We start from the raw sequence: 22497 nt of genomic DNA, 5'->3' as shown, positions 1-22497 counted from the left end.
AGATTTCATCCACTCTGCAACTGCTTTTAGCACACTATTTAACTTTAGTTCAAGATTGTTAAGGTTCTTACAAGAGCAGTAAATGTTAGTGTCATATGCAAATAAGTGAAAGGTAAGCAATTTTGAAGCATTAGGTAATGAAGTCATTGATTTAAAACAAAAACAAAAAAGGTCCAAGAACAGATCCTAGAGGAACCCCACAAGTGACTGATGGGGAATCAGTGTCGTGATCATTAACACACACAAATTGTTCTCTGTTGGATAGATAACACTGAAACCAATCATAGACTTTACCTCTTTATCCATAATGATGCAATTTCAACAAAAGAATACTTTGATTTACTGTATCAAAGGCTTTTTATAAATCAATGAAAATACCACAGCCAAACTCAATGTTGTCAATTGAGTAACAAATAGATTCAGTGATACTTATGAGTGTGTGATTGGTTGAACACTTCTGCCTGAAGCCAAAATGAAGTGAGTAGAGAACATTATGACATTCAAGATAACCATAGAGGCACTTCTACATATCTTTTTCATATATTTTCCTTAAAAAAGATAGCACTGATATTGGCCTATAATTATCAGTCTTGTCTAGAGCTTTTCTTAAAAAATCACAGTAACTCTTGTCAATTTAAGTTCATTTGGAAAACTGCCACAGAGAAAAGAATCATTAATTAGGGACGAAAAAAGTGGAGAAATATGGTTTCATGAACTTTTAGCAATGTAACTGGAATACTGCAAGGGCCTATAGATTTGTTATTGTCCATTTGAGATATGTAAGTAGACCTTCCAACTCTCACGATGTCGTCGTGAGACTCACGATTTCAAGACTCATCTCATGGTCTCACGATTTAACTTCCAAATCTCACGGTTTTCCACAATGAACTAGACACTAGAGGAGCATTCACTGGAGCTTCATTTAAAGCTATAGCATTCGCACAAAACACGAGTGCAGTTCTAATATACATTCTATGCATAGCGAGATCTGAATTGTTGTACTTTTATTGACACTGTAACATCATTATGTTCCTGTACAGTGGTGATATTGAAAACTTTTTCGAGTAGAGGGCAGTAATCATCATGTCTTCTATTAAATACTTACAACTCCATGGGAAAAGCAAACCAACATTCGCGATATATCGCTTGTATAATAGTAATATTGGTTATGTACGAAAGACCAAATCGTACTTTACATGTATTGAACCCAATAAAATCCAATAACTGAAACAGGATTTTTAACGGAAGAGCTAAGCTTAGATATTTAACCTTACTATTCAAGTTGCTTCTGTCAGTATCCTAATCCAATTCGCTGTTGTTCGCGCCACCTTCGAAGTTGGTTCGCGAACATTCTAATTTTATCAGCACGTGAGGTGTTCGTCTCCGCATCATAGTCTGTTGTTACATCGGCTGTTCCAGTTTTGCCAGAGTTTTGGTAATTTGAACTCACATATGGCTCATTTCTTATCTCGGAAGAACTACTATGAACTTTGCACATTTGGCTAGCTTTCGAGCCATAAGAGTTCGTGGACCGGCCCATTCCGAAAACGCCCGACATCATTTAGCGTGGGCACACCACAAACGGCGTGTGCGTTTGTATGTGAGATGAGCGTATAAGACAGGAATCTTCGCCGCATGGTCTTCACCAAACACAGCATTCTGTAAAATTATGTTATTTACAAACAGCGAGCTCATGACAACGTAACGAAATTTGTCACACTTTCATCCCCAGTTTCCGCACTTTTTAAGCAAGGAACGCCTGGGACTATGACCCCTCTTTTAGCGACCAACAACGGCTTGCATTTTAAGACTCGGGCTTTCCCAGGAAAGCCCGATTAATTACAATCCCAGTCAGATACGGCCTAAAATCAACTCAATTTATAAAATAATAGTTGCGAATGGCCACGTGCATTTCTCCTCACTGGGAATCTCGGCCGAGCTATTTTTAAACCTCGCTCTGAGGTCCAATCAGAGCGTGAAGTTCCCTTGGAAGGCTTTATTTCATGTGATCAGTATGGCGGAATGAACTCAGCGATCCTCTGAAAACGTCCAAGACCCTCCTGTCGGTGTTTCATGCAATGATGAGCACAAATGAGCGCCACATAATTAAGGTACTTGTTTGTCTACTTCGTGTCAATTAATGCTAAAAGGGCACTAATTATGGCAGTTTGAACACTGCTACGTATGATTGTTAGCGTTGAAATTTTTTCGTTTGAAACATTTGTTGTAAATCTCACTATTTGGTCCTGAAAATTTGTTTTGTAGTTTTTTATTAGCTGAAACACAATGGATACATCTCCTAAAAATACTAGGCAAGTTTGTTGATGTTAAAGATTATTGAGATCATGAATTAGATAATTTAAACTGGGAGGAAAAGTCAAGGTTGATTCAGAGTGACCCAGTGACGTGTGGTTACCAATCAACTTTTAAGGCGCCTTCTAATGAGCAGTGCTACTCCCTTAGGAAAAATTTCAGACTGGTTTCAGAGTTGAATACCAGCAGAGAGGTTCACCACATATTAATATGTTAATTTGACTTGAAGATGCACCAGTGTATTATTGATCAAATAATCACTTGTGAAAAATCAGTTAATGATCCAGAACTGGGACTGCTTGTCAACAAACAGATTCATAGGCACTCTCAAACTCGTGTAAAAAATAAAAGATGGAATGCAGATTTAATTATCCACAGCCTACAATGAAATCAACGAGCATTTTACATCCTATTGGCAGTGATGTTTCTGAAAGTGACGTATTAGAAAACATAAAGAAAATTGCAAACATATCAGTAGGCATTAGAATGATATGAAAGAGGCAGATGACATCACTTTTAAACAATTGCTAATTAATCTGGACATCACTGAACAAAACTATTATCTTGCTATTTGATCTAGCCCAAATTCTCCCACCATATTTTTGGAAAGAAATCCTAATGAACAACTACAACAATGTCCATCTAAGTGCATGGAGAGCAAATATGGATATAATTATAGTTTGTTTTGGATGTTTATGCTTGTGCAATGTACATTGTATCATATATTTCAAAAGCTCAGAAGGGAATGCATCAGCTTTTTACAACAAGCATTGTGAGGAGGCAAAGAAAGGAAATCGAAATTGCAGCATAAAGCAGCAAGAGTGAGATATTGAGATTAAATTTTTAAATAGTGTGGAGATCAGTGCTCAAGAGGCAGTTTACATATAGTTCATTAGCTACCAACAAGGAAAAGCTCTCGAGAGGTAATTTTTATCACCACTTCACCCCCTGAAGAGAAAGTTCAGCTTTTGAAACCAATGAATGAAATAGAAGAAATGGAGGATGACTCTGCAGACATTCACTCTACTGGTCTTATTAAGAGGTACATAGAAAGACCAACAAGCATAGAGAATGTTACTGCCTGATTGGGCTGCATTGTATAATTCACCCAAAAACTCATTTGGGAAAAAATCTAAAAGTTTCAACACAGATAACCTCCTACTTGAAACAGGGAAAGATGATGATGATGATGATGAATTCGCTGATTTAATGTGAAATCTTACTCTGAAGAACATTTCCGTGAACTTATTATGCTTTTTACTCGTTGGCGAAATGAAAAAGCTGATTTAATAGGCGGTAGCTCTTCATATCAGGAGCATTTCCTTCTTTTGAAAGAAAAAGTAGACAAACAAATGCATCAGTATGCTGTCTGCAGTGAAGATATGAATGACACTGAACAGCATTTACATGACACAGAAGTTAGTGATTCCCAGTATGACTTAGTAGCACCAAATGCGCAAAATGTTAAACTGCAAGATGAAGGAAGCTCTTGGTAATGAAGATTTACATCCTGATTTCAATGAACATTGACCTTTCAGATGATTTCAAAATTCCTTCCACATCACGCCACCTATATCAAGTGAATTACCAGATGGTGGTTATCGTGGAATGATTATAAATAAAAAGGAAAAAGAACTTTTTTTAATCACATTTTGCACCCTAGTGAAACCACAGAAACTCCTTTTTATCGCTTTCTGAGTAGTGGAGCTGGTGTGGGCAAATCACATCTTCTAAAAGCCTTGTATCAGGCAGCCCTTAAGTATTTTAACACAAGAGCTGGCAATGATTTTCATCAAATTAATGTCTTACTATTAGGTTCAACTGGGAAAGCTGCTTACAACATTAAAGGTAAAACTGTTCACAGTGCATTTGCTATTCCTGCCTATCAGTCATTGAAAAATTACAAACAATATATCTTGACTTAAATTGACAAAACACCTTGACAACTCACTTTGGAGGTGTCAAATTGATATTCTTGGATGAAATTTGAATATGTTTGCCATACAGCTTAACAATAGGCTTAAAGTTAGTAAGGGTTGCAAAGATGATTTTGGTGATGTTATTTTTATCACCATTGGTGATTTGTTCCAGTTAGAGCCAGTAATAGATGACTACATATTTAAAGACCTCCAAAATTCAGTTTACACAGTTCTTGCTCCAATTCTGTGACAATAGCACTTTTCAATGTTTGAGCTCACTGAGATCATGAGGCAAAGAGATAGCAAGTTGTTTGCAGAACGTCTTACTAGGTTATGTAAAGGTAAACACACAGCAAGTGACGTTGTAAAATTGAAAGAAAGAGTTGTGCAAGAAGAGACAAACAACCCATTTAATGCACCCCACCTATATAAACAAAATGCAAACTAAGGTAGATTAATTTAATGATGAAGTACATAATGTAGATATAGGAAACAAAAACAGAATCACAGCACTAGACAGTGTTATTGGAGCTAACTCTTCTGAGGTTTAAGGAAAAATATTAAGACAAATTTCAAATGACCCAAGAAAAACTAAGCAGTTGGTATTGAACCTCTACCGTGCTGAAGGTGAATTCAGCTTGTAATGAATATATGAACTGAAGATGGCATGACAAATGCATGGTGCTGGGAATATCATCAAATTTGTGCAACTAAATCAGCAAAGCAAACACTAAGGCATAGTTTGGGTACAGTTTGATCACTCAGAGTCTGGTTAAAAAAAACTAGACATGAGAACAGACATCTCTATACCCAAGGAATTGACCATGGGGCATGGACTCCAGTAAAACCAGTTACCATACAATTTTTTGTTGGTAAAAACAAAGCAACTCAAGTTGTCAGAAAACAGTCTCTGCTATGCCCTACAGCAGCAAAAACAGTTCATAGATCACAGGGGGATACTGAAACTAAAATTGTTGTCAACTTAAGTACTAAGAGAACCATTCCACATGTACACTCTGTGGCACTAAGTAGAGTTACCACCTTTGAAGGCTTATATATAACTGATCTTTGTGAAGACAAAATTGTTATCCATGCCACTGTTGAGAAAGAAATGGAGTGATTAAAGGCCCGTTTCCAACCGAGATGCCTTGCGCACCCGGATCATTTTTCATATATGAAAAATACGCCATTTTCCACGTAGTTGTGGAATCGCTTTGATATCTTCTAGCATCTTACTAATTAGGGCTTTCAAAGTTCCATCTTGAATCGTGTGCGAACAACAAGCTATTGTAGTATTGATATCAGTAGTTTTTAATTCTTACATGTATGACGGTGAAAAACGTTATTTGAAAAGTTGATGCCACCGAAGAAGCGGTCAAGAGGAAGGCCGAGTCTGCCCGGCTTGGCAAAGGTTATTCGACTTAGAGAGTCTGTGTATGATTTATGGAGGGCAAGGAAAATAACCATGGGTTTCGGCAACACTACAGACAGTGCTTTTGCAGAAATGCTATTGCAGTGTTCCTACGATGGAACTAGAGACTCTGGGGATATTTTTTTGAGGTGAGAATAATTGCTTGACTGATTTTTACTTTAGATTCTGAGATATGTATGTAAGCGATCTCATTTGTACAAGTCATTATTCTATAATTGAAATGAGTAAAGTAAATCAGTTTTGGTCAATATTGGCTATTTGTTTATATTTTCTTTAGTGCTGAAGCCGAACGATTTCCTTCAACATCAGGTAGGCTTTTCAGACAAGTATATATACAAGTTTTATACAGACTCGATTTATGATTTTTCAGTCTCAAATATTTAGCTGCAAAACTGTTTACTGTGTTCTTCACCAAATCTATGTTTTTCTTTTTAATAGTGTCTGTGAATGACTATAGCAGTAGCCTCCCAGCTATGTCCACTCCAGTTCGTGCAGACGGCTGCCTGTGCCCGGATTTGCCTCCCCTTCAAAACAGATTGGGACATCAAGTGTAGTCTCTGACAGGTGCTATTTTTGAAAAATGGCAGTTATTAAAAGAATTTGGCACAGGGTTTTTAAAATGTATATATATATATATATATATATTTAATATTTTCTACTGAGTTTTTGTGCCAAATAGCTTTTGCTACTGTAATTATTAGAGATACTGTGATATGTGATTCAAACAAAACGTGATTTGTGTACAGTTTGTATTGGTTGTGACTCTTTTTTCATGGACCTTTTTGGTGGTTGATTCCAGAAATTAGTGCATACAAAAAACGGTACCAACAGGTGTGATAATTATTTTTTAGATGGCTGCAAGTATTTACACTTGATTGTTTTATTGTATTCAAGTTTTGTTGATATCACTGGAGATCCAGAGAAATCAAGGTTGGAGGTGTTTGCACAAACCAGTAACAGTTTGGCAGGGAATCCATATTCTGTTCTTAGTCCTGATGAAAATGATAGTGCAGACAGTGACAATGCAAGTGAAGCAGCTGAAAGTGTCCTTCGAACACATCTCAGCCTTTGACAACCACCAATATCTAGAGCTGGAACAAAGGTATGCTCGCATGTGGCAATACTGTATACCCTGTGTGTACCTCTGTACATCTGGGACATGTTGACTTCTCATGAGCATGGTGCAGTAAGAGTTGTATGTTGATGAAAGAGCCTAAAAATATGTTAATGCTGTTTGTATGTGGCTGGACAGGGGGGGGGGGGGTTGAGCTCGAACAAATGCTCCTCGAGCAAAACCATGTGCAAATAACAGTTCTGATCCTCAAATTTGGGAATTACGTGCTGAATTTTGGAGACACTCCCAAAATACTCAAACTTATGAATCTTTACATTGTGTACATGTAGCATGACTGTCATTTTGGAAGAACTCCACAGGAGTCAGACATATCCAGTGAAGAGGTTGTGGAAGAACATAGTGAGTTTGGCGAGTGGAGTTTAGGTGAAAATGAACCTTACGAGACTACTGATGGTACTCAACATTTTAATGAAGCTAGGTATGTGATGTTTGGTTATGTCATAGGTATAAACTGGAACAAATAACTCTTGTGAACAGACTATGCATGACTGTACTGACAGTTATTATCTTGTCATAATTATTACACATGAAATCCTTATAAGCACTTCATGTTAAAATGAACCACTATCATTGTCAGATGTTTTATTGTTATTATTATTGTTATTATTATTATTATTATTATTATTATTATTATTATTATTTCAGTGAATTTATTTTCATGAATAAAATATTTATTTGATGCTTATTTACAGCATGGACATCAGCTCTGAGGAAGATGAGAGGACACTGACAATGATTGATCCTCTATATGGTGACAGTTTTGTCAGTAGCCAATCCAATGAGGATGAATGTGTAGCTGGTGATGAGCCTGGTCCACAGCCAGAGGAGCAGGTGGTTGAAGGCTCAAAGTCAGTAGAGAAAAACAAAGAGAAAACCTTGAAAAAGCTAGAAGAAGCATTTTCTCAGTTGACTGATGTGAAAGACCTGAAGGCATACCTTGCTTTATACTCGCGCATGAGGGTGATTGTTTCCATCAATAAGTTGGTCGAACTATCCACAGACACATGTGCTTTCATTAGTGGAGGGAAAGTTTGTGGAGAAGTTCTCTGTGTAACACAAGATGTGACTTCCATTGGATCACGAGTTGAGATCACAAGGAAATGTAGAAATGGGCACAGCCAAAGGTGGATTTCATTAGAGGTCCTGGGAGCAAAGCACAATTCAGATTTTTATCTTAATGATAATTTGTTGGCTGCAGCGATAATAATTTCTGGTAACAATTATAGCAAATTTGCTCTACGTGCAAAGCCCTAGGACTGAGCATCATTAGCAGCAATACATTCACACGTTTTCAGAAGCATTGTGCTGCTCCTGTTATTAGTGATGTTTGGAACAAAATGAATGCCCTGATAGTCGACATTCTTAAGCAGTATGAAGAGATATGTTTGTGTGGAGATGGCAGAAATGATTCACCTGGTCATTCTGCAAGGTATTGTGTCTATACCTTGATGGAACATGCCACTAAAGTTGTCGTTCACATGGCTGTTGTTGACAAGAGAGAAACTGGTGGCAGTGGAAACTATGGAAAACGAGGGTGTTCGATGACTCTTGGAAAGAATGGCCACTGTTCCTCCTTTTAGTGAAATAACGACAGATGCTTCATCCTCTATCGTAAAATTGGTGCGCGAAATGAAAGGTACATTGGTTAGGGATTTATCTAAGAAATATTTTTAGTGTAGTTTAAGAAGTAATGCACTAATGTAGGCAAGTGATCACTTTATCTTTACCAGGAAATTCTGTTGGTAAACTTGATTATTACAGAATGTGTAATAACAAATGCTGGATTCAAATGAAGTTGATGCTTGAAATTTTAATGGAAGTAGACACACGTCAGATGTGATATATCTGAACTTTCTGTCTAGAAGAATCATTACCCGCAGTTTTCATTTTTACAAGGACATAAAATGTCTGATAGAGCTATATGTGTGGCTGTGGTTTAATTTATGTCAGTGATTGTAATGCTGCTTGTACATTGTTTTATATCTTGACAGATAAATTTCCACAACTAAAGTTGTTCCACTCGCTTGGCATTTGGCATAAGGCCAAGAAACTTAGCAAGTGTATTCACCAAGTAGGTGGCTATTTCATTTTCTTATTAAAAAGTGATGATGGATGATGATACATTTCTCTGACTAATAAACACTTATCACATATTACTTATAGAAGATCAGTATGGCTGAATTCCCAGAAAAATGATTTTAGGGGCAAAATAAAAAAGAATTCAGGAAAATTTTGTGATTAAATTGGAAGCAAATAATGATTCCTAACAGATAATTTACTTCGTTTTTGTCGCAGGCTGCTCGAGTTAAAGGATGTGAATCACTTAAAGAGTGGATTGATGATATTGTGAGTCATTTTTGGTTTTGCTGCCAAAACTGTGAAGGACGTGTCGGTGAGCTAAAGGTAAAACAATAGAGATTTTTTTGATGTACTCCTCAATCAAAAACTTTACAATTATAGACATTAATACTCCTTTCACTACAATTGATTACACTTGCTGAGTCCTCCCTAGGCAGTGTGTATGTAGTGTCCTCTTCTTTGGTAATGCTTAATTATAAAGGATTCAAATCTGACAACATTTTTACAAGTGTTTCCCAGCCAGATGTACTTTTCAGTTACACGTCAAGTCATGGGAATGTTTGAAACCTCCAAATCAACAATACTGCATACTTTTTGTGTCTACTGAGTGGCAGGTTAGACTATTTTGAATCATCGACTTGCAGGAAGTTTGGTCTGGGGTACTACATCATGTTCGTGATGAGCATAAATGGGCAGAAGGTGAATGCAGGCATTCCCCAGAGGAGACACCATCAAATGGAAAGACCTACCTGAAGAATCTTCAAAAGCTTTGGCAGCTTTAAGAAAAGTGGTCCTAGATAAAAAGTGGCTTAGTAACTTGGCATTCTATGTTCGTTTCAGGTTCGTCTCCAGTTCTATCACTAACCGTACAATCTTATTAGGTCATGAGCAGAAGTTAAAACTGCAATCAGATTGGGGTAATTAAATATATGGTACTGTGAGTGGGAAGGAGAATACCACTACACAGTCAATTAACGGATTTTAGTTATGTTTCTTTCATTCCTCTAATATCAGTGGAATTTAAATTTTTTTAAGCCTAGATGGGAGAGCGAATTTGGTTCACAAGATCATCAGGTTTCAGTAATCAGGGATAAGTAATTGTTGTACAACTGAATGTAAGGAAGAATCACAGTATGAGATTTATTCTTTTCTTTGGAGGGTTGGGGGGGGTACAAGTCAAGTAGGCAGACCATTGTCTTAATTGATTAGTTGTATGATCTGTGTTTCTTGTAGGCACACAAGTGTTCTTGAAAGCTACAATAGTATGCTGACAAAATATGCTCCCAAGAGAAGGCATTTGAGTAAGAAACTTAGAACTTACATTTCAAGTGACTCGTATGATGATGATTATTTATAGTGGACCGGCTCTTTTGAATTGATCATGTTAGTAGTAAGAGTTGTGTAATGTTAATTTGTAGTCATAGCTGAAAGAACCCAGTCTTTTGACTTGGTGTTTTTTAGGTATCCTTACTTCATCACGCGTATTATGCTGGCTGCCATCGACCACAATATGCATCTTTGTAGAGGGCAGCAACTGAATGCAGCTGGAGAGGAGCGTGGCCACAGAAAGTACTCTAAGCGCACACAAAAATTCCATGCAGAGACTGTCAAAGAAGAGAAAGCTGGGTACTCCTATTTCCCCTTTCTCATGGCCAAAATGTTGAAGGAGCGTTGTCTTCTGAGGGAAGCTTTTCTCAGACAACTGATGACAATGTCTTCAACCCAAAGCAGATTGCTCCCACTATTGCCATGAAGGCAGCACCCTCTACTGAGGAATTGATGAAAGGGCCATCTCGTCTTGCTAAGCCGCCTTTGAAAAAGTGGAAGAGTGCAACTGGGGAAGCAGCTGATCATTTATATTTTTTCTTCTAAAATATTAAACATATTGCACTTATAAAGATGAAACACATTCAAACATTGTTTCATCGTAAATTCCAGGAACATGTTTTAATACCAGTGATCATAATGTCTCTTTGAGAGAGTTATTTTTGCAGAGATAGACTTTATCCAGCTCATGCTTGCATGAAATACAACTGGGTAATTTTTTTTTAATCATAAATTGGGGAGAAAATAACCCTGTCTTTTTTTAAACACTTAGCATGCACTACTTCTAATGCAGAGCATAGAATGGACTAGTTCACAATACAAGTGTGAATGAAATGGGAAAAAAAATATGGGAGTACTTCTTACTCTCTCAGAACTATTTAGCTGTTTCTCTATCCCATATATTGACCATCTGCTGAGGGATATATTCTTCTTATTGACAATACTACACATGAGGGCACTACCCTCCTATTGCCCCGGCCGAGTTTGCCAAACCTCCACAGGACAAACTGTCGATAGGCGGATTTCCTGAAACCCTCCATGGAGAAATTGAATTCATCTGCCCGAATGTCGCAGCAAGCCCTGATGCAAACCTCAAGGCTGTCCCTGTCTAGACAAATATTGTTGAATGCCTGAAATCTTGTAATACAGGTCACCCTCTTACAACAAACATTTTCGATTTCATTCGGCATTGGCCTACACGCATTACATTTGCACCACACGGGAGAATTGTCACCAGGACTTGGAGGGGGAGATGGAGGTGCATTCTTTTTTTGAAGAAGCTTCTTGGCAAAGTCTAAGCTTCCCCTCCCCATAGCCAAAACATTCCTTAGAAGGTAAGCCATGTCTTCTCTCTGAAGAGGGGCAAGAAATTCCTGTAAAAAAAGAAATTATGAAACATCAATCTACTTTCTTGTTTCCAGCAATAGTCCATTTTACAGTTGTGTGCTTGGTTGCCAAGCCTTTGAATGGGAGTGAGGCTAGGGTTCACCTTGTTGTGATACAAACCTTACTGCCTTTCAAATGTAAATCACTTTGTTATCATGCTAACTAGATACAGGTCTCTATCATAACAAGGTCACCTTCAGCCTCACTCTGAATCAAAGGCTTGGCAACTAAGTACACAACTGTAAAATAGCCTATTGTACTAAAATACCTTTACATGTACACGTCATATATTTACATTTTTTTTTCAAAACTCTACAGTACGTCAGAGCAGTTTGTCACTCGAATGCTATCTCATTATAGAGTTGTCTAGCTGGTGAGAGTACATAGTGTGCCCGTAGATAACTGGAAATTTCTCCCAGCCTGGCTTTTAGAAATGAACTTTGTGGTATGTACCCAGTAGTTTGAAGGCTAATATGGCCAACAGTGTTGTCAATTATTTTGCGTGGATAGCGTGTCAAAAGTTAGAAGACGTCTCATTAATATGAGCTACTTCTTTCTTTGGGTACGTTATTCCATGTAGGCTCACTGCAACATGTTCCTTATGCAATTTGAAAAACGCATTTTATACACACCTCGATTTGAGTCACAGATTGAACTTCTCTTGCAAGCTGTACTTCTCCATCGGGATCAATGGCTTCGTTTTCGTTTTCTTGGGTATTCTCACGGGCCTGAGGAAGATACATCGCGATGTTAATCTTGATAAGGCTTTAATTTCTATAGGATAAATGAACTTATTAAAAGCTGTGAGCTATGATTCGCACTTACCTTGTTTTTGCATTTCGATTGAGGACATCTGCACCGAGTCGAGCAATTCTTGTTCGCCGCTTTACACAGAGAGAAACCCTGACCTTTTCTTTCGGTCACAGACACCTATACAGTTACACATCATTTGCAACACCAAGGGAAAAGAAAATTTTTAAGCCAGGAAAAGATAGGGAAGAAGTTAGCAAAATTTGAAGCAACATCAAATGAAATGGTTGCATGTGGCTTTACCGATCTGTTGCCTACCTCTTGATCATCTGAAATCTCCTCTTCGCTCCCCGCATAGATTCTTGACCCGTAGGCGTTGAATCCCACATGTACTTGCAAATCAATAGATTCGTCTGTTTCCATAATTACTAAAAGAAGGAACTCCTGCTTTCTTTGCACATCGTGATGCATCTTGTTTGGAAAAGACCGGGAGACGGGATTAAAATAGTTGACCAATCAGAGTTCGCCATGTAACAATAGAGGGCTTCCAAACAAAAACAAATGACTGCAAAGGATCTCGGATGAAAATGGGCCTTTGTGAACAACAGTACTGCTAAACTTAAACTTTGTATATCACCACTTAGTGACATAACTAGTTCAATTCTAAAACTCTGTTACCTGAATGCAAGATTAGTGCGTAGACACAAGACAATGCAAATACTTGAACTATTCAAGTTCTGATATCACTATTTTTGCAGAAACAAGACAGTTCCCAAGATTCTTGTGACAAATATAGCATACATATGATGCATGATCCTCGCAGTAGATAGCGTTATTTAAGCAATAGCGAAAATCAGAGCTGAAAAAAATCAGGCCTGTACGGGAATTGAACCACTGACCTTTGCGATACTAGTACAGCGCTCTACCAAATTATTGAGCTAACAAGCCAACTGGGAGCAGGCCGTTAAGTTGATTCGTAAAAATGTATGAACTTCATATATTTCATTGTATCAAATATAACATAGTTGGTTAAAATCTCTTCTGAAATTACAGTCCTTATACATACTGTTGTCTCGGATCAAGACCTTTTGGTGGTACAACTGTGTTTAGCAAAATCCCATATTGCCCTGGATATCCCTCCTGTCACAATGTACAGGGTATTGAAATAACTGGGATTGAAGTCACAATTTGTGAGAACTGTACAGTCTTGGGTATTTATTGCTCTCCAAAAATTCCCAGAGGACAACTTTGTCAGGCAGTCTCAGAAGTGTTAGATACCATTTTGACAGAGAACAACATTATTATTGGAGACTTAAATGTAAATTGTCTTATTGAGGCAAACAAGCTACCTTTGTGGAATTTATTCTTTAGAGATAAATGTTAGAAACAGTTGATATCAACAGACACAACTTACAATAGAACATTAATTGATCATATATTTACAAACATCTCACTTAAATATACAAGCAGGTGTTTTAGAGACTTCACAGATCATAACGCAATTATGGACCTCATTTCTTAGTACTATTAAGTGATTATTTCTTATGGAAAATTCAGACAGATTTAAAGACAAAAAATAGAAATTGATACCCCGTAGTGATTCAAAGAATGCTAATAAACTCAGTCAGCCAGAGTCTTGGTCACAAGGCAAGGCTGTACATTACTGTCAAATGAAAATTAGCCAACATACATGTATAGATTCATATTTGAAACAGACCACACAAAATTAATGACAAGATTGCTTTCATTTAATTAGAAATCAGCAGTAATAGTACTAATAGCAATAATAATTAGAGCAGTAATTTTCATAATGATAAAGTAAACAAACTGTCTTTCATTTGATAGCTAGTCAAGAAGTGGCTTGTGAAATGTGAGTCATTATCCAGTATCACCAGTTGTTACGAGTTATTTTACTAAATCCATTTAGTAGACCTGTTTTTCATTGTAGTACCGTTACAATTTCAAAATTCATGTTCATTTTATCCCCTTCTCTTCAAATAGACTTCATTTAGAGGCATCACTTAGAGAGGACATGTGTACATGACAACAGCACTGTCTTACAGTTCTCCTGCGATGAAGAATACAGCTTACTGAACAATCTCTCAAGGTTACATCAAGTTACGTCTGCCAAGTAACCACAGCAAAACAACATACTGCACAATGCATGTTACTTCAACGACAAAGTTATACTTGGATCACTTTAATCTGCACTTTTATTTCATACGGATATTACATGATACAGATATTTTATTTTATACGGATTCCATGAACGACTTCGTGATGCAATTTACCTGAGCTTTAAGAAGTTCTTGGACAACACTCGAGTATATCTCCCGCCATATTTCGCATTGTTGTTTAGTTCTCGGCATTAACTTGGATGACGTGACACATTGTGCACGCTTTCGTTTAGCCTGCTTCATTGTTCCGCTTCGTAGGCACGCTGTTGGTTAGTTCACCTCGTTGTTACACGGTTGGCGCATATATTTAACGCGGCTCTTTTTTCTCCCGCCCGTTCTTTTTATGTACGTCTCTTGCCTTCGGTCAATAAACGTCTTCTCTTGCTCGGAGTTTCGGCTCAACTTATTGGCGTCCGACAGACGCGATTGTGACTCTCGTCAGCTTCTGCAGATGGGGAGCTTTCTTTTGATTTTTTCGCTTATCGGGCATCGCAAGGGAGTTAGAATTGGAGGAATATTGTTAAATTTATCACATTCACAAATGCACTTTCAATACGGCCTTCGCAAGCTTTATAATTGAGAGAATTCGGAAACTTAACCATTGGCAACGTTTATCACAACAGGTTAATCGTAACACTCTTCGTTTGCTGCAGCAACGGAAACAACAAGATCTCAAACATTTAAAATTCCGCCCTGTACACCATTAAAGAAAAGCAGCGTGTTAAATCGGGAGCTCTTTTGAGAACTCATAGAATCTTCGGTCAATACGGAAAGAAGTGTGGGTAGAAACACGAGACGTAGTGGAGTGTTTTTCCCCCTTCTTGAGAAAAAGTGAAATATATTTGTAGCGCGGCAGTTTCAATTTAACTCTTGCCTGAAGGTTTTAGTCTTAGTGTTCAGTGAATTGTTCTAAGTGAAATCCGGCCGAATTAAAGCTTATACATACAAACTTGCAATTTTCTTCACGTGATAAATTAGGGAACAAAATGCTCGAAGCGTGTGTTTTATGAATGGAAGATAGCTGGATTCAAAGGAACATGAAAATTGCTCGGGATGATAGCGCCGTAAAACTCGGCTGCAGTGACTGATGTGGCCTTCCACTTAACGCATCAGAAAGGATATCAGAGCAAGCTCTTAGTTGTTCACTCGAAGGGTAGACGATGTAATTTCTGAGGCTTGCTTCACTGCGATGACCAGAGATCGCCATGATGAGCTAGTCGAGATGGACCCCAGTATGGCCGCAGTCGCTCAGACCTCATAAATTTTAACAGTTATGCCAGTTTAGGTTCTTTTTATCGACTCGTGAATAAATTACACGACCCGCACGGATCGCACAAATCGACAAGTCAGTTTTACGAATCGTTATGATCCGCGATTTTGGACAACCCTTTAAGCTGCCGCGAAAGATTAAATAATATCAATCAATATCAACGATCATTTAAAATTAGTAAAGCAAGTTTGCGTCGAAATTTGCAACCAAGTAAAGTAGTAGAATTACCGAGTTACGTGATGATTAATGCGCCTGAAATCTATTTAATTCCCTAAAACGTATAAGGCAACTAATAAGCAAATAAAATTGGAAAAAATTAAAATAACCAAAGCGCAGGACTCGTAAGGTAACCGCATGTTGAGGAAGTGAGCACTCTTCACAAGATTTTTGACCCATATTATTAACTAGGCATCGGTTCAATAAAATAAGATGTGAAATTTCTATTTTTTTAGGTACATTGGGGCACACGTGAATACATTATGGACTGCCACATATAGAAATAAACTTTTATAATTTCCAATTTTTAATATAAGAGAAAAATCGAGTTTCCAGATGGGATTTGAACCCACGACCCTCCGTGATCTAGTCGGATGCTCTAACCACTGAGCTACAGGAGACTCTATGGTGAGCACGGGTATAATTTCCAAATGCCTTTAATTCATTTCATGACAAAAAATCTTAGCCAAAAACAAGGTAATTTCTGTAATTAACGCTAAGTCAATGCTCTCAAAAAATGTGGAACTTTGACTTGTCGATAACACATGGCACTGGTAGCAATGCACGAGGAATTAAATATTGCAGTTTTCGACGAGACTGATGATTCCAGACCTGAGGCTGATCGTTGTAAAAACAAGCTCCAATGTTTGATTTTAATTTCCTTAGCGCGGAAAAGTGTCTTAAAACGGCAAACAGCGTGAGATGCATGTTGTGAATATGATGAAAAAAAATATGACAAAGCTTAACAGAATGCTTTCCAAACTCTTAAAAGAAAATTGCGGTAGGACAGAATTCATTTTAAATACCTGCTTGCCTGGAACTCAGAGTTTAGATCATCAAAAATACCACATCATGTCGTGGACACCGGAACAGGTTTTATAAGTTAAATGTTCGTCATTTTTATGCAAAGTTTATGGCCAGTAAAGAAAATACAGCAATGTTTGGCGTGAAATGATAGAAGTGCCTCCAAATCAACACGACAAAAATTTTCTTTCCACAGAAATCAAGGTCACAGCCGTTCACAAAGATCTCCCTAATCACACTCAACGAAACAGGCACATTCAGTGTAATGTGCTCTGATCGATGGAACCGGACAGCCCAATGGAGTTCTGGAACACGTATCGTCCTTTCCTTCATAACAAAACAAAACAGGCTGATGACATTATTCTTGAAGAGAACAATTAGGTCATAACTGATAAGTGTGAAATTGGCGAGCTTTTGAATCAACATTTTATTAAGATCACGGAGAGTGTAAGGGCGGTGAGCGAAGAGGAGTACGGTAAGAATTTTGTAAACCATCCAAGTATTATAGCAATACTACAACGTAATAGCAACGCAAGTTTCTAGTTCCAGCACACTAATCTAATAGAGATCGAAAGCCTTCTATTGGAAATCAATTGTCGCAAATCGTGTGGCCTTGACATGATGACACCTAGGCTTGTGAAGGATTCGGCGGCTGTGTTATCTAAACCTATTGCAAACATTTTGAACTCGTCCATTGACCACGGTGTGTATCCGAGCGAGTGGAAAAAAAAGGTCAGGTAACACCCTTGTTTAAAAAAGGCGATGAATTCAACAAGACCAACTATAGGCCCGTTACAGTCGTAACGGAATTTTTATTTCACGTTATTATTTATTACAAGAGGCTGTTAGGGATGCTGGCCACGTTGTGGTTACCGTTGCTTCAAGTGTACGCTATGGAGAAGAAGGAAACAAGAGAAAAAAGATTGACGGAGAGCCGTTTGGAAGGTTTACAGTATGTTGTATTACCGAAGAGAGTCGTGTTTTTCTAACCGATGGTGAAAAGAATCTTATTTACGAAGCAAACATAGCTAATCCACCTACAGTCGACTTTTAAGAACCCGACAGATGTCATCTTCATTCGAGAAAATCCCCAGCATCTCCTCATTAGTGGTAGCCTTGGAATTAGTAGATTTTATTTGTCAAGCAGCAAAACCTCTCGCCCAGCACTTAAAGATATCGGTCGACCGTTTAAAGCAGCCCTTGTTAGTGAAAGAAAGCAAGTTTGGATTACTGTCTGTGAGAATAAGACAGTTGTCATTTTCAGTCTGGAGGGGCAAGACAAAGACCATCGAGCACAGATTTAAGGGGGCATTCTGGTAAAAGAAAATTTAAAATCTTTATTATTTCGAAAAATTTGTGGTCTCTTTTAGTTAGGCAAATCTGTCTAGTTTAAAGTTTTGATGTCAGTTTTTCCACTTTATGTTTGCGAGTCAGTAAAAATGAGCTTTTCTTAGCCTTGTAGATTTGTTGTTTTTCCGTTTCAAGGGCAACGGTTTCAAATTTTGCGGTTTTTTTTAGCGATCGATGAGTCATAACTTGTAAAACACATTCCTACGGTCTGGTGTGACCAGAGTCCGTTCCACTGGTAGTATCTTTTCGGTTCTAAGCTAGGTTACTAAGCCAATTTGTTTATCAACAAAAACTCCGCATGCTTCATAATATTTTCGAATGACATTGCCAAAAGAAGGACGCACACAAGCTGTTTTAAGGAAAAATGTTTCGAAAAGGCCAAAAAGTGGTTTCAGAGGCACTTTAGTCCATGATTTAAAGCGCCAGAATAAAGAGAAACGGCCAACAGTAGGAATTACTTTTGTCGATGAAGACCATGTGGTGAGCGAGCTAACTCCACCACCAGCTGTGCCCGCATCTTCCAGAAAGATTCAAGTCTCTGATATCGAAAGCCTCTCAGATGAGAATTCTTATGACGCTTTCGAGTCAGCAAATGGTTATTGCCTTGTTAGCATGGACACTTTAAGGAAATTTTGTGACAGGATTCATTCACACTCTTCATGCTCTTCAGGTGAGTCTGAGCTTTATCACATACACTTGTAATCTGTATGTAACATATCTATCTTTCTAGCTACAATATGCTTAATTTAATAGCTATGTTATGAAATCTCTTAACTGTTTGTTTTTTTTTTGGCTGTTTTAGGCCATGTTGAGTTAGAAGAAGACTGTACAAGTAGATTTGGCTTGAGCAGTTCCATCTATGCCAGGTGTGATGAATGTGGAATGTGAGAACTACTTGCCACTGGATACCACAAATCTGATGCCACATCACCGAATACTATCCAAGGAAAAGATTTAAATCAAGGAGTTGTTTATGTAAAGATGGAACAGTTTTTAGTGTTCCATCTTTACATAAAGTCAATACTCCGGAGTTGTTTATGGTGCCTTTGAAATGGGTTTAGGAAGAGAAGGAATAGCCAAACTCTGTGAAGTGTTAGATATGCCTTTCAGTATTTCAATGATACATGGTATAGACATGAGGATGCTCTCTTAGAGGCCCACACTGATGTCATCCGAGGAGAACTAGCCAAGAACAGAGCTGAAGCTAGAAAGCTTGCATTGCTAGAGATGGGTGAGGAAGGTAACAATGAGAATGCAATAGCTGAAGTACCAGTGAGTTTTGATGGCACCTGGTCTAGGCGAGGCTATTCTGCCAATCGCTGTGTAAGCTTCGTAATATCAGCAGCATCTGGAAAAGTTCTTGACTTTGAGGTCATTTCTAAAGTCTGCAGTCAGTGTAACCAGAAAAAAGCCAATTGTACACAAGAGGCATTTGAGGATTGGTTGTAAACTCATGACTGTCAAGGCAGCTATGGTGATTCCAGCCCAAGTATGGAAATGGAATGCACCAAGCGATTATGGGCTAGGAGCAGACAATATGGCTTAATGTACAAGTAGATGATATCTGATGGAGACTCAAAGTCATATTCATCAATATGGAACATATATGGAGCATGTGACACTTTCAATTGCTTTGAGAAAATGGAACCAGCCTCTAAGGAGGCAGGCAAGACAAAGGGATGAAGAGCTGAGGTCCAACCGGGAAGGTGTGACATATGAGGCAGGAGGCTTCAATGATCTTGGACTGAACAGTGGACCACCAAGAAAGAGAAAAAAGAAATGAACAGACAAAAAAACCATTCCCTGGTGAATACACTGGTATTCCCTGGTGAATATTATGGTAAAATATCAAAGCAAATCAGATAGTTGAGTGAATGGAAGTTGTTTTCATTGTTTTTTCTCTTTTACAAATGTTTAAGGCTATTTTCTGAAAAATGGCCGTTTTTCTTACCGTCGGTACTGCCCCCTACTTTTTTGTCACTTAGATGTAAGGTATGTTAGTCAAACTTGGCTCAAGTGTTTAACATGTAGACTACTACAACTTAATGGAACAAAATTAGACCATATAAAATAGAAGCATATTTACAGGCAAAAATGTAAATTAAATGGTCATTTGGTTGCCATGACGACAATATCCACTGTAACCAAATTTTGCCTCATTAAGTTGTAGCCCCTTTTATATACAGTTGATGTGCCAAACAAGTTAATTTGACTACATTTTCATTGGAAACAAAAGGGGGGCAGAGTATCAAGTCCAACAATGATATTTGATTTTATAGTGTTAACAATTAACTTCGGAAATGCATGGTCAGCAATTTAATATCAATATTGAAGAAAGCATAATCAGGTGCCTCTTTGGTGAAAATGTGAGCCATTTAGGCTTAATATTGAATTTTTTATGAATTTTAAAAATTTTGGTCAAAATCGCCCTAGTTTTAGACCAGAATGCCCCCTTAAAGAGCCAACAGGAATAGCCTTCTTGCCAGTCTTAGATGTTGTAGCTGTTTGTGATTCTTCATAGTGCGCGCTTCTTCTTTTTGCCAAACACGGAGACGGAGTTTTAGTTGTCAATTGTCCCAAAGAGATATCGCCAATAAATGTGTCATCTTTTCAAGGGTTGGGAGTGCCACTCTCCTTGCATCAAGCGCCAGCATGCTATACAAAATGAAAGTGACACTAAATGAGAGTAAAGATGGCAGAAATTCGTCAGCTGTATTGGAGTAGGTGGCTGCTCATCGCACACACCCCACTCACAGTACTGAGGACGGACCAGCTACTTCATCAAAGCTTTCATGTGTCAGTAGCCTTTGGAGTGTTGGGTAGGCGTGTTTCATTGCTGATGGTGGCAGGATTCGTCTTTTCACACCAACGCAAGAGTTTTAGAATTGGATGGAGACTCCCCGCAACAACCACGAAGCTTACGGTTTAACTGAAAACAGACTTGGAGAAATTTATAAATGTAAGGTCTGAGCTATGGATTACCCGTCAAAGATTAAAAGGCCGTTTACACGGCAGAAAAATCGGGTACGGACGTGTCAAAAAAGGAGTGCGGACCGCATAAATTTAGCCATTTACATGGATGATGTTTGTCACGGGTCGGACAAAAAGGGGGATAAGGACCAAGTTAGCAAGGTTGCGTTTACACTGCAGTTTTTGGGGGACCGGACCAATTTCTTGCATGGGACTACAGTATTTGGTACAGCTGTGTGTTGTTATCGAACATGCGTGATTCTTGTTGTTGAAAATAGATTTCGTTACTTAGATTTCGTTACTCAGTTGCACGTGATTTGAACTTTTGTCTAGTTATCCAATCGGAACACGCTGACTTGATAGACATTTAACCTAGGATTTTTACTTCCCACATCATTGTGGTAGACTAGAAAAAATAACTCAGTGAAAGAAGGAAAGTTCAGTTGGAAATCTGTTGGAAACTAGCGCGAAAAGTCTTGAATTTGTACGGAGATCATCAAGAATAAAGTCTTGTGAAGATCTAGAGGGAGCTATTCTTTCCTTTTTTAAACTTGTAAACAAAATGGCGGCACGTGATGCTGAGTTATGAGTACGGACCCGTGTTTTTTCTGGTTTTGGGGCCATAGACGTCTATAGCCCCAAAACCAGAAAAAACACGGGTCCGTACCCATAACTCAGCATCACGCGTCGCCATTTTGTTTACAACAATTAGACATGTTCGATAACAGCACACAGCTGTACCAAATACTAGTAGTCCCATCCAAGAAATTGGTCCGGTCCCCCAAAAACTTCAGTGTAAACGCAACCTTGCTAACTTGGTCCTTATGCCTCTTTTTGGTCGACCCGTGATAAAACATCACCGTGTAAACGGCTAAAATTATGCGGTCCGTACTACTTTTTTGACGCGTCCGTACCCGATTTTTCTGCCCTGTAAACGGCCTTTGTGGCCCCAAAACCAGAAAAAAACACGGGTCCGTACCCATCCCCAAAACATGGTACGGATTGTCTACACGGGAAAAAATGTGAGGTCCGTACTCCTTTTTTGACACGTCTGTACCCGATTTTTCTGCCGTGTAAACGGCCTTTAAAGCGTTGGAGCAAAGAAGCAGCTATTTTGAAAAGTGGCAAAATGAAGTCGCCGAAAGGTTACCGGGAAAGAAGACCGCCAGCATGGGAAAGTATGGTACCCCTACAACGAAAACCATGGAGAATACAAGGATATCCTCAGAAGGGAAGAGAAGCAAAGAAGGTCTTCTAAGAGGACATGGTCTTGAAATTAGACTAAATGAGTTCCAGTTCACTTCTGTTACAACGCTTCGTACAGAAGGCATGTTCGGAGTGTGCAATGAAATCCGCTATGGGGTTTGGAT

General features: G+C 38.4%; 3 protein-coding genes and 1 pseudogene across 4 annotated transcripts in view; 2 read left to right on the top strand and 2 right to left on the bottom strand.

The window, feature by feature from the left end:
- The window catches only part of LOC148742697 (uncharacterized), a 68567-nt gene extending 67017 nt beyond the window's left edge, over positions 1–1550 (bottom strand). The window contains exon 1 of the mRNA XM_088758326.1: positions 1275–1550. The gene's annotated coding sequence lies outside the window, so the exon portion shown is untranslated. The remainder of the gene's footprint in view (positions 1–1274) is intronic.
- Positions 1551–1803: 253 nt separating this feature from the next.
- Positions 1804–10838, top strand: LOC111346515 (uncharacterized; annotated as a pseudogene). The gene is made up of 13 exons (XR_016000481.1): positions 1804–2111; positions 4129–4161; positions 5587–5792; positions 5942–5973; positions 6103–6228; positions 6559–6766; positions 7069–7217; positions 7492–8435; positions 8791–8870; positions 9095–9202; positions 9523–9718; positions 10112–10179; positions 10317–10838. The product of XR_016000481.1 is annotated as an uncharacterized LOC111346515 (transcript).
- A 256-nt stretch (positions 10839–11094) lies between these two features.
- On the bottom strand, positions 11095–12841 carry LOC111346516 (uncharacterized). The gene is made up of 4 exons (XM_022953804.2): positions 12659–12841; positions 12416–12520; positions 12223–12318; positions 11095–11577 (listed from the first exon to the last, which is right to left on the bottom strand). Exons 1-4 carry the CDS (start codon positions 12809–12811, stop codon positions 11095–11097), a joined length of 837 nt encoding a protein of 278 aa, XP_022809539.2. The 5' UTR covers positions 12812–12841.
- Positions 12842–18441: 5600 nt separating this feature from the next.
- LOC111346520 (uncharacterized) lies at positions 18442–21715 on the top strand. The gene is made up of 2 exons (XM_088758303.1): positions 18442–18827; positions 18960–21715. Exons 1-2 carry the CDS (start codon positions 18476–18478, stop codon positions 19043–19045), a joined length of 438 nt encoding a protein of 145 aa, XP_088614429.1. The 5' UTR covers positions 18442–18475; the 3' UTR covers positions 19046–21715.
- Positions 21716–22497: the final 782 nt, after the last annotated feature.

This window comes from Stylophora pistillata, chromosome 1, assembly GCF_964205215.1.
Source record: "Stylophora pistillata chromosome 1, jaStyPist1.2, whole genome shotgun sequence".
Classification (NCBI taxonomy): domain Eukaryota; kingdom Metazoa; phylum Cnidaria; class Anthozoa; order Scleractinia; family Pocilloporidae; genus Stylophora; species Stylophora pistillata.
The sequence above is the reverse complement of the archived record's forward strand: the minus strand, read 5'-3'. Positions and strand labels throughout refer to the sequence as shown.

Excerpts from the sequence above, each read along its gene's own strand:
- LOC111346516 (XM_022953804.2), bottom strand. The coding sequence starts at position 12,811 with ATGCATCACGATGTGCAAAGAAAGCAGGAGTTCCTTCTTTTAGTAATT. Across the intron at positions 12,319-12,415 it reads AATCGAAATGCAAAAACAAG|GCCCGTGAGAATACCCAAGA; the intron begins GTAAGTGCGAAT and ends TATCTTCCTCAG. Across the intron at positions 11,578-12,222 it reads AATCTGTGACTCAAATCGAG|GAATTTCTTGCCCCTCTTCA; the intron begins GTGTGTATAAAA and ends CTTTTTTTACAG.
- LOC111346520 (XM_088758303.1), top strand. The coding sequence starts at position 18,476 with ATGACATTGCCAAAAGAAGGACGCACACAAGCTGTTTTAAGGAAAAAT. Across the intron at positions 18,828-18,959 it reads ACACTCTTCATGCTCTTCAG|GCCATGTTGAGTTAGAAGAA; the intron begins GTGAGTCTGAGC and ends TGGCTGTTTTAG.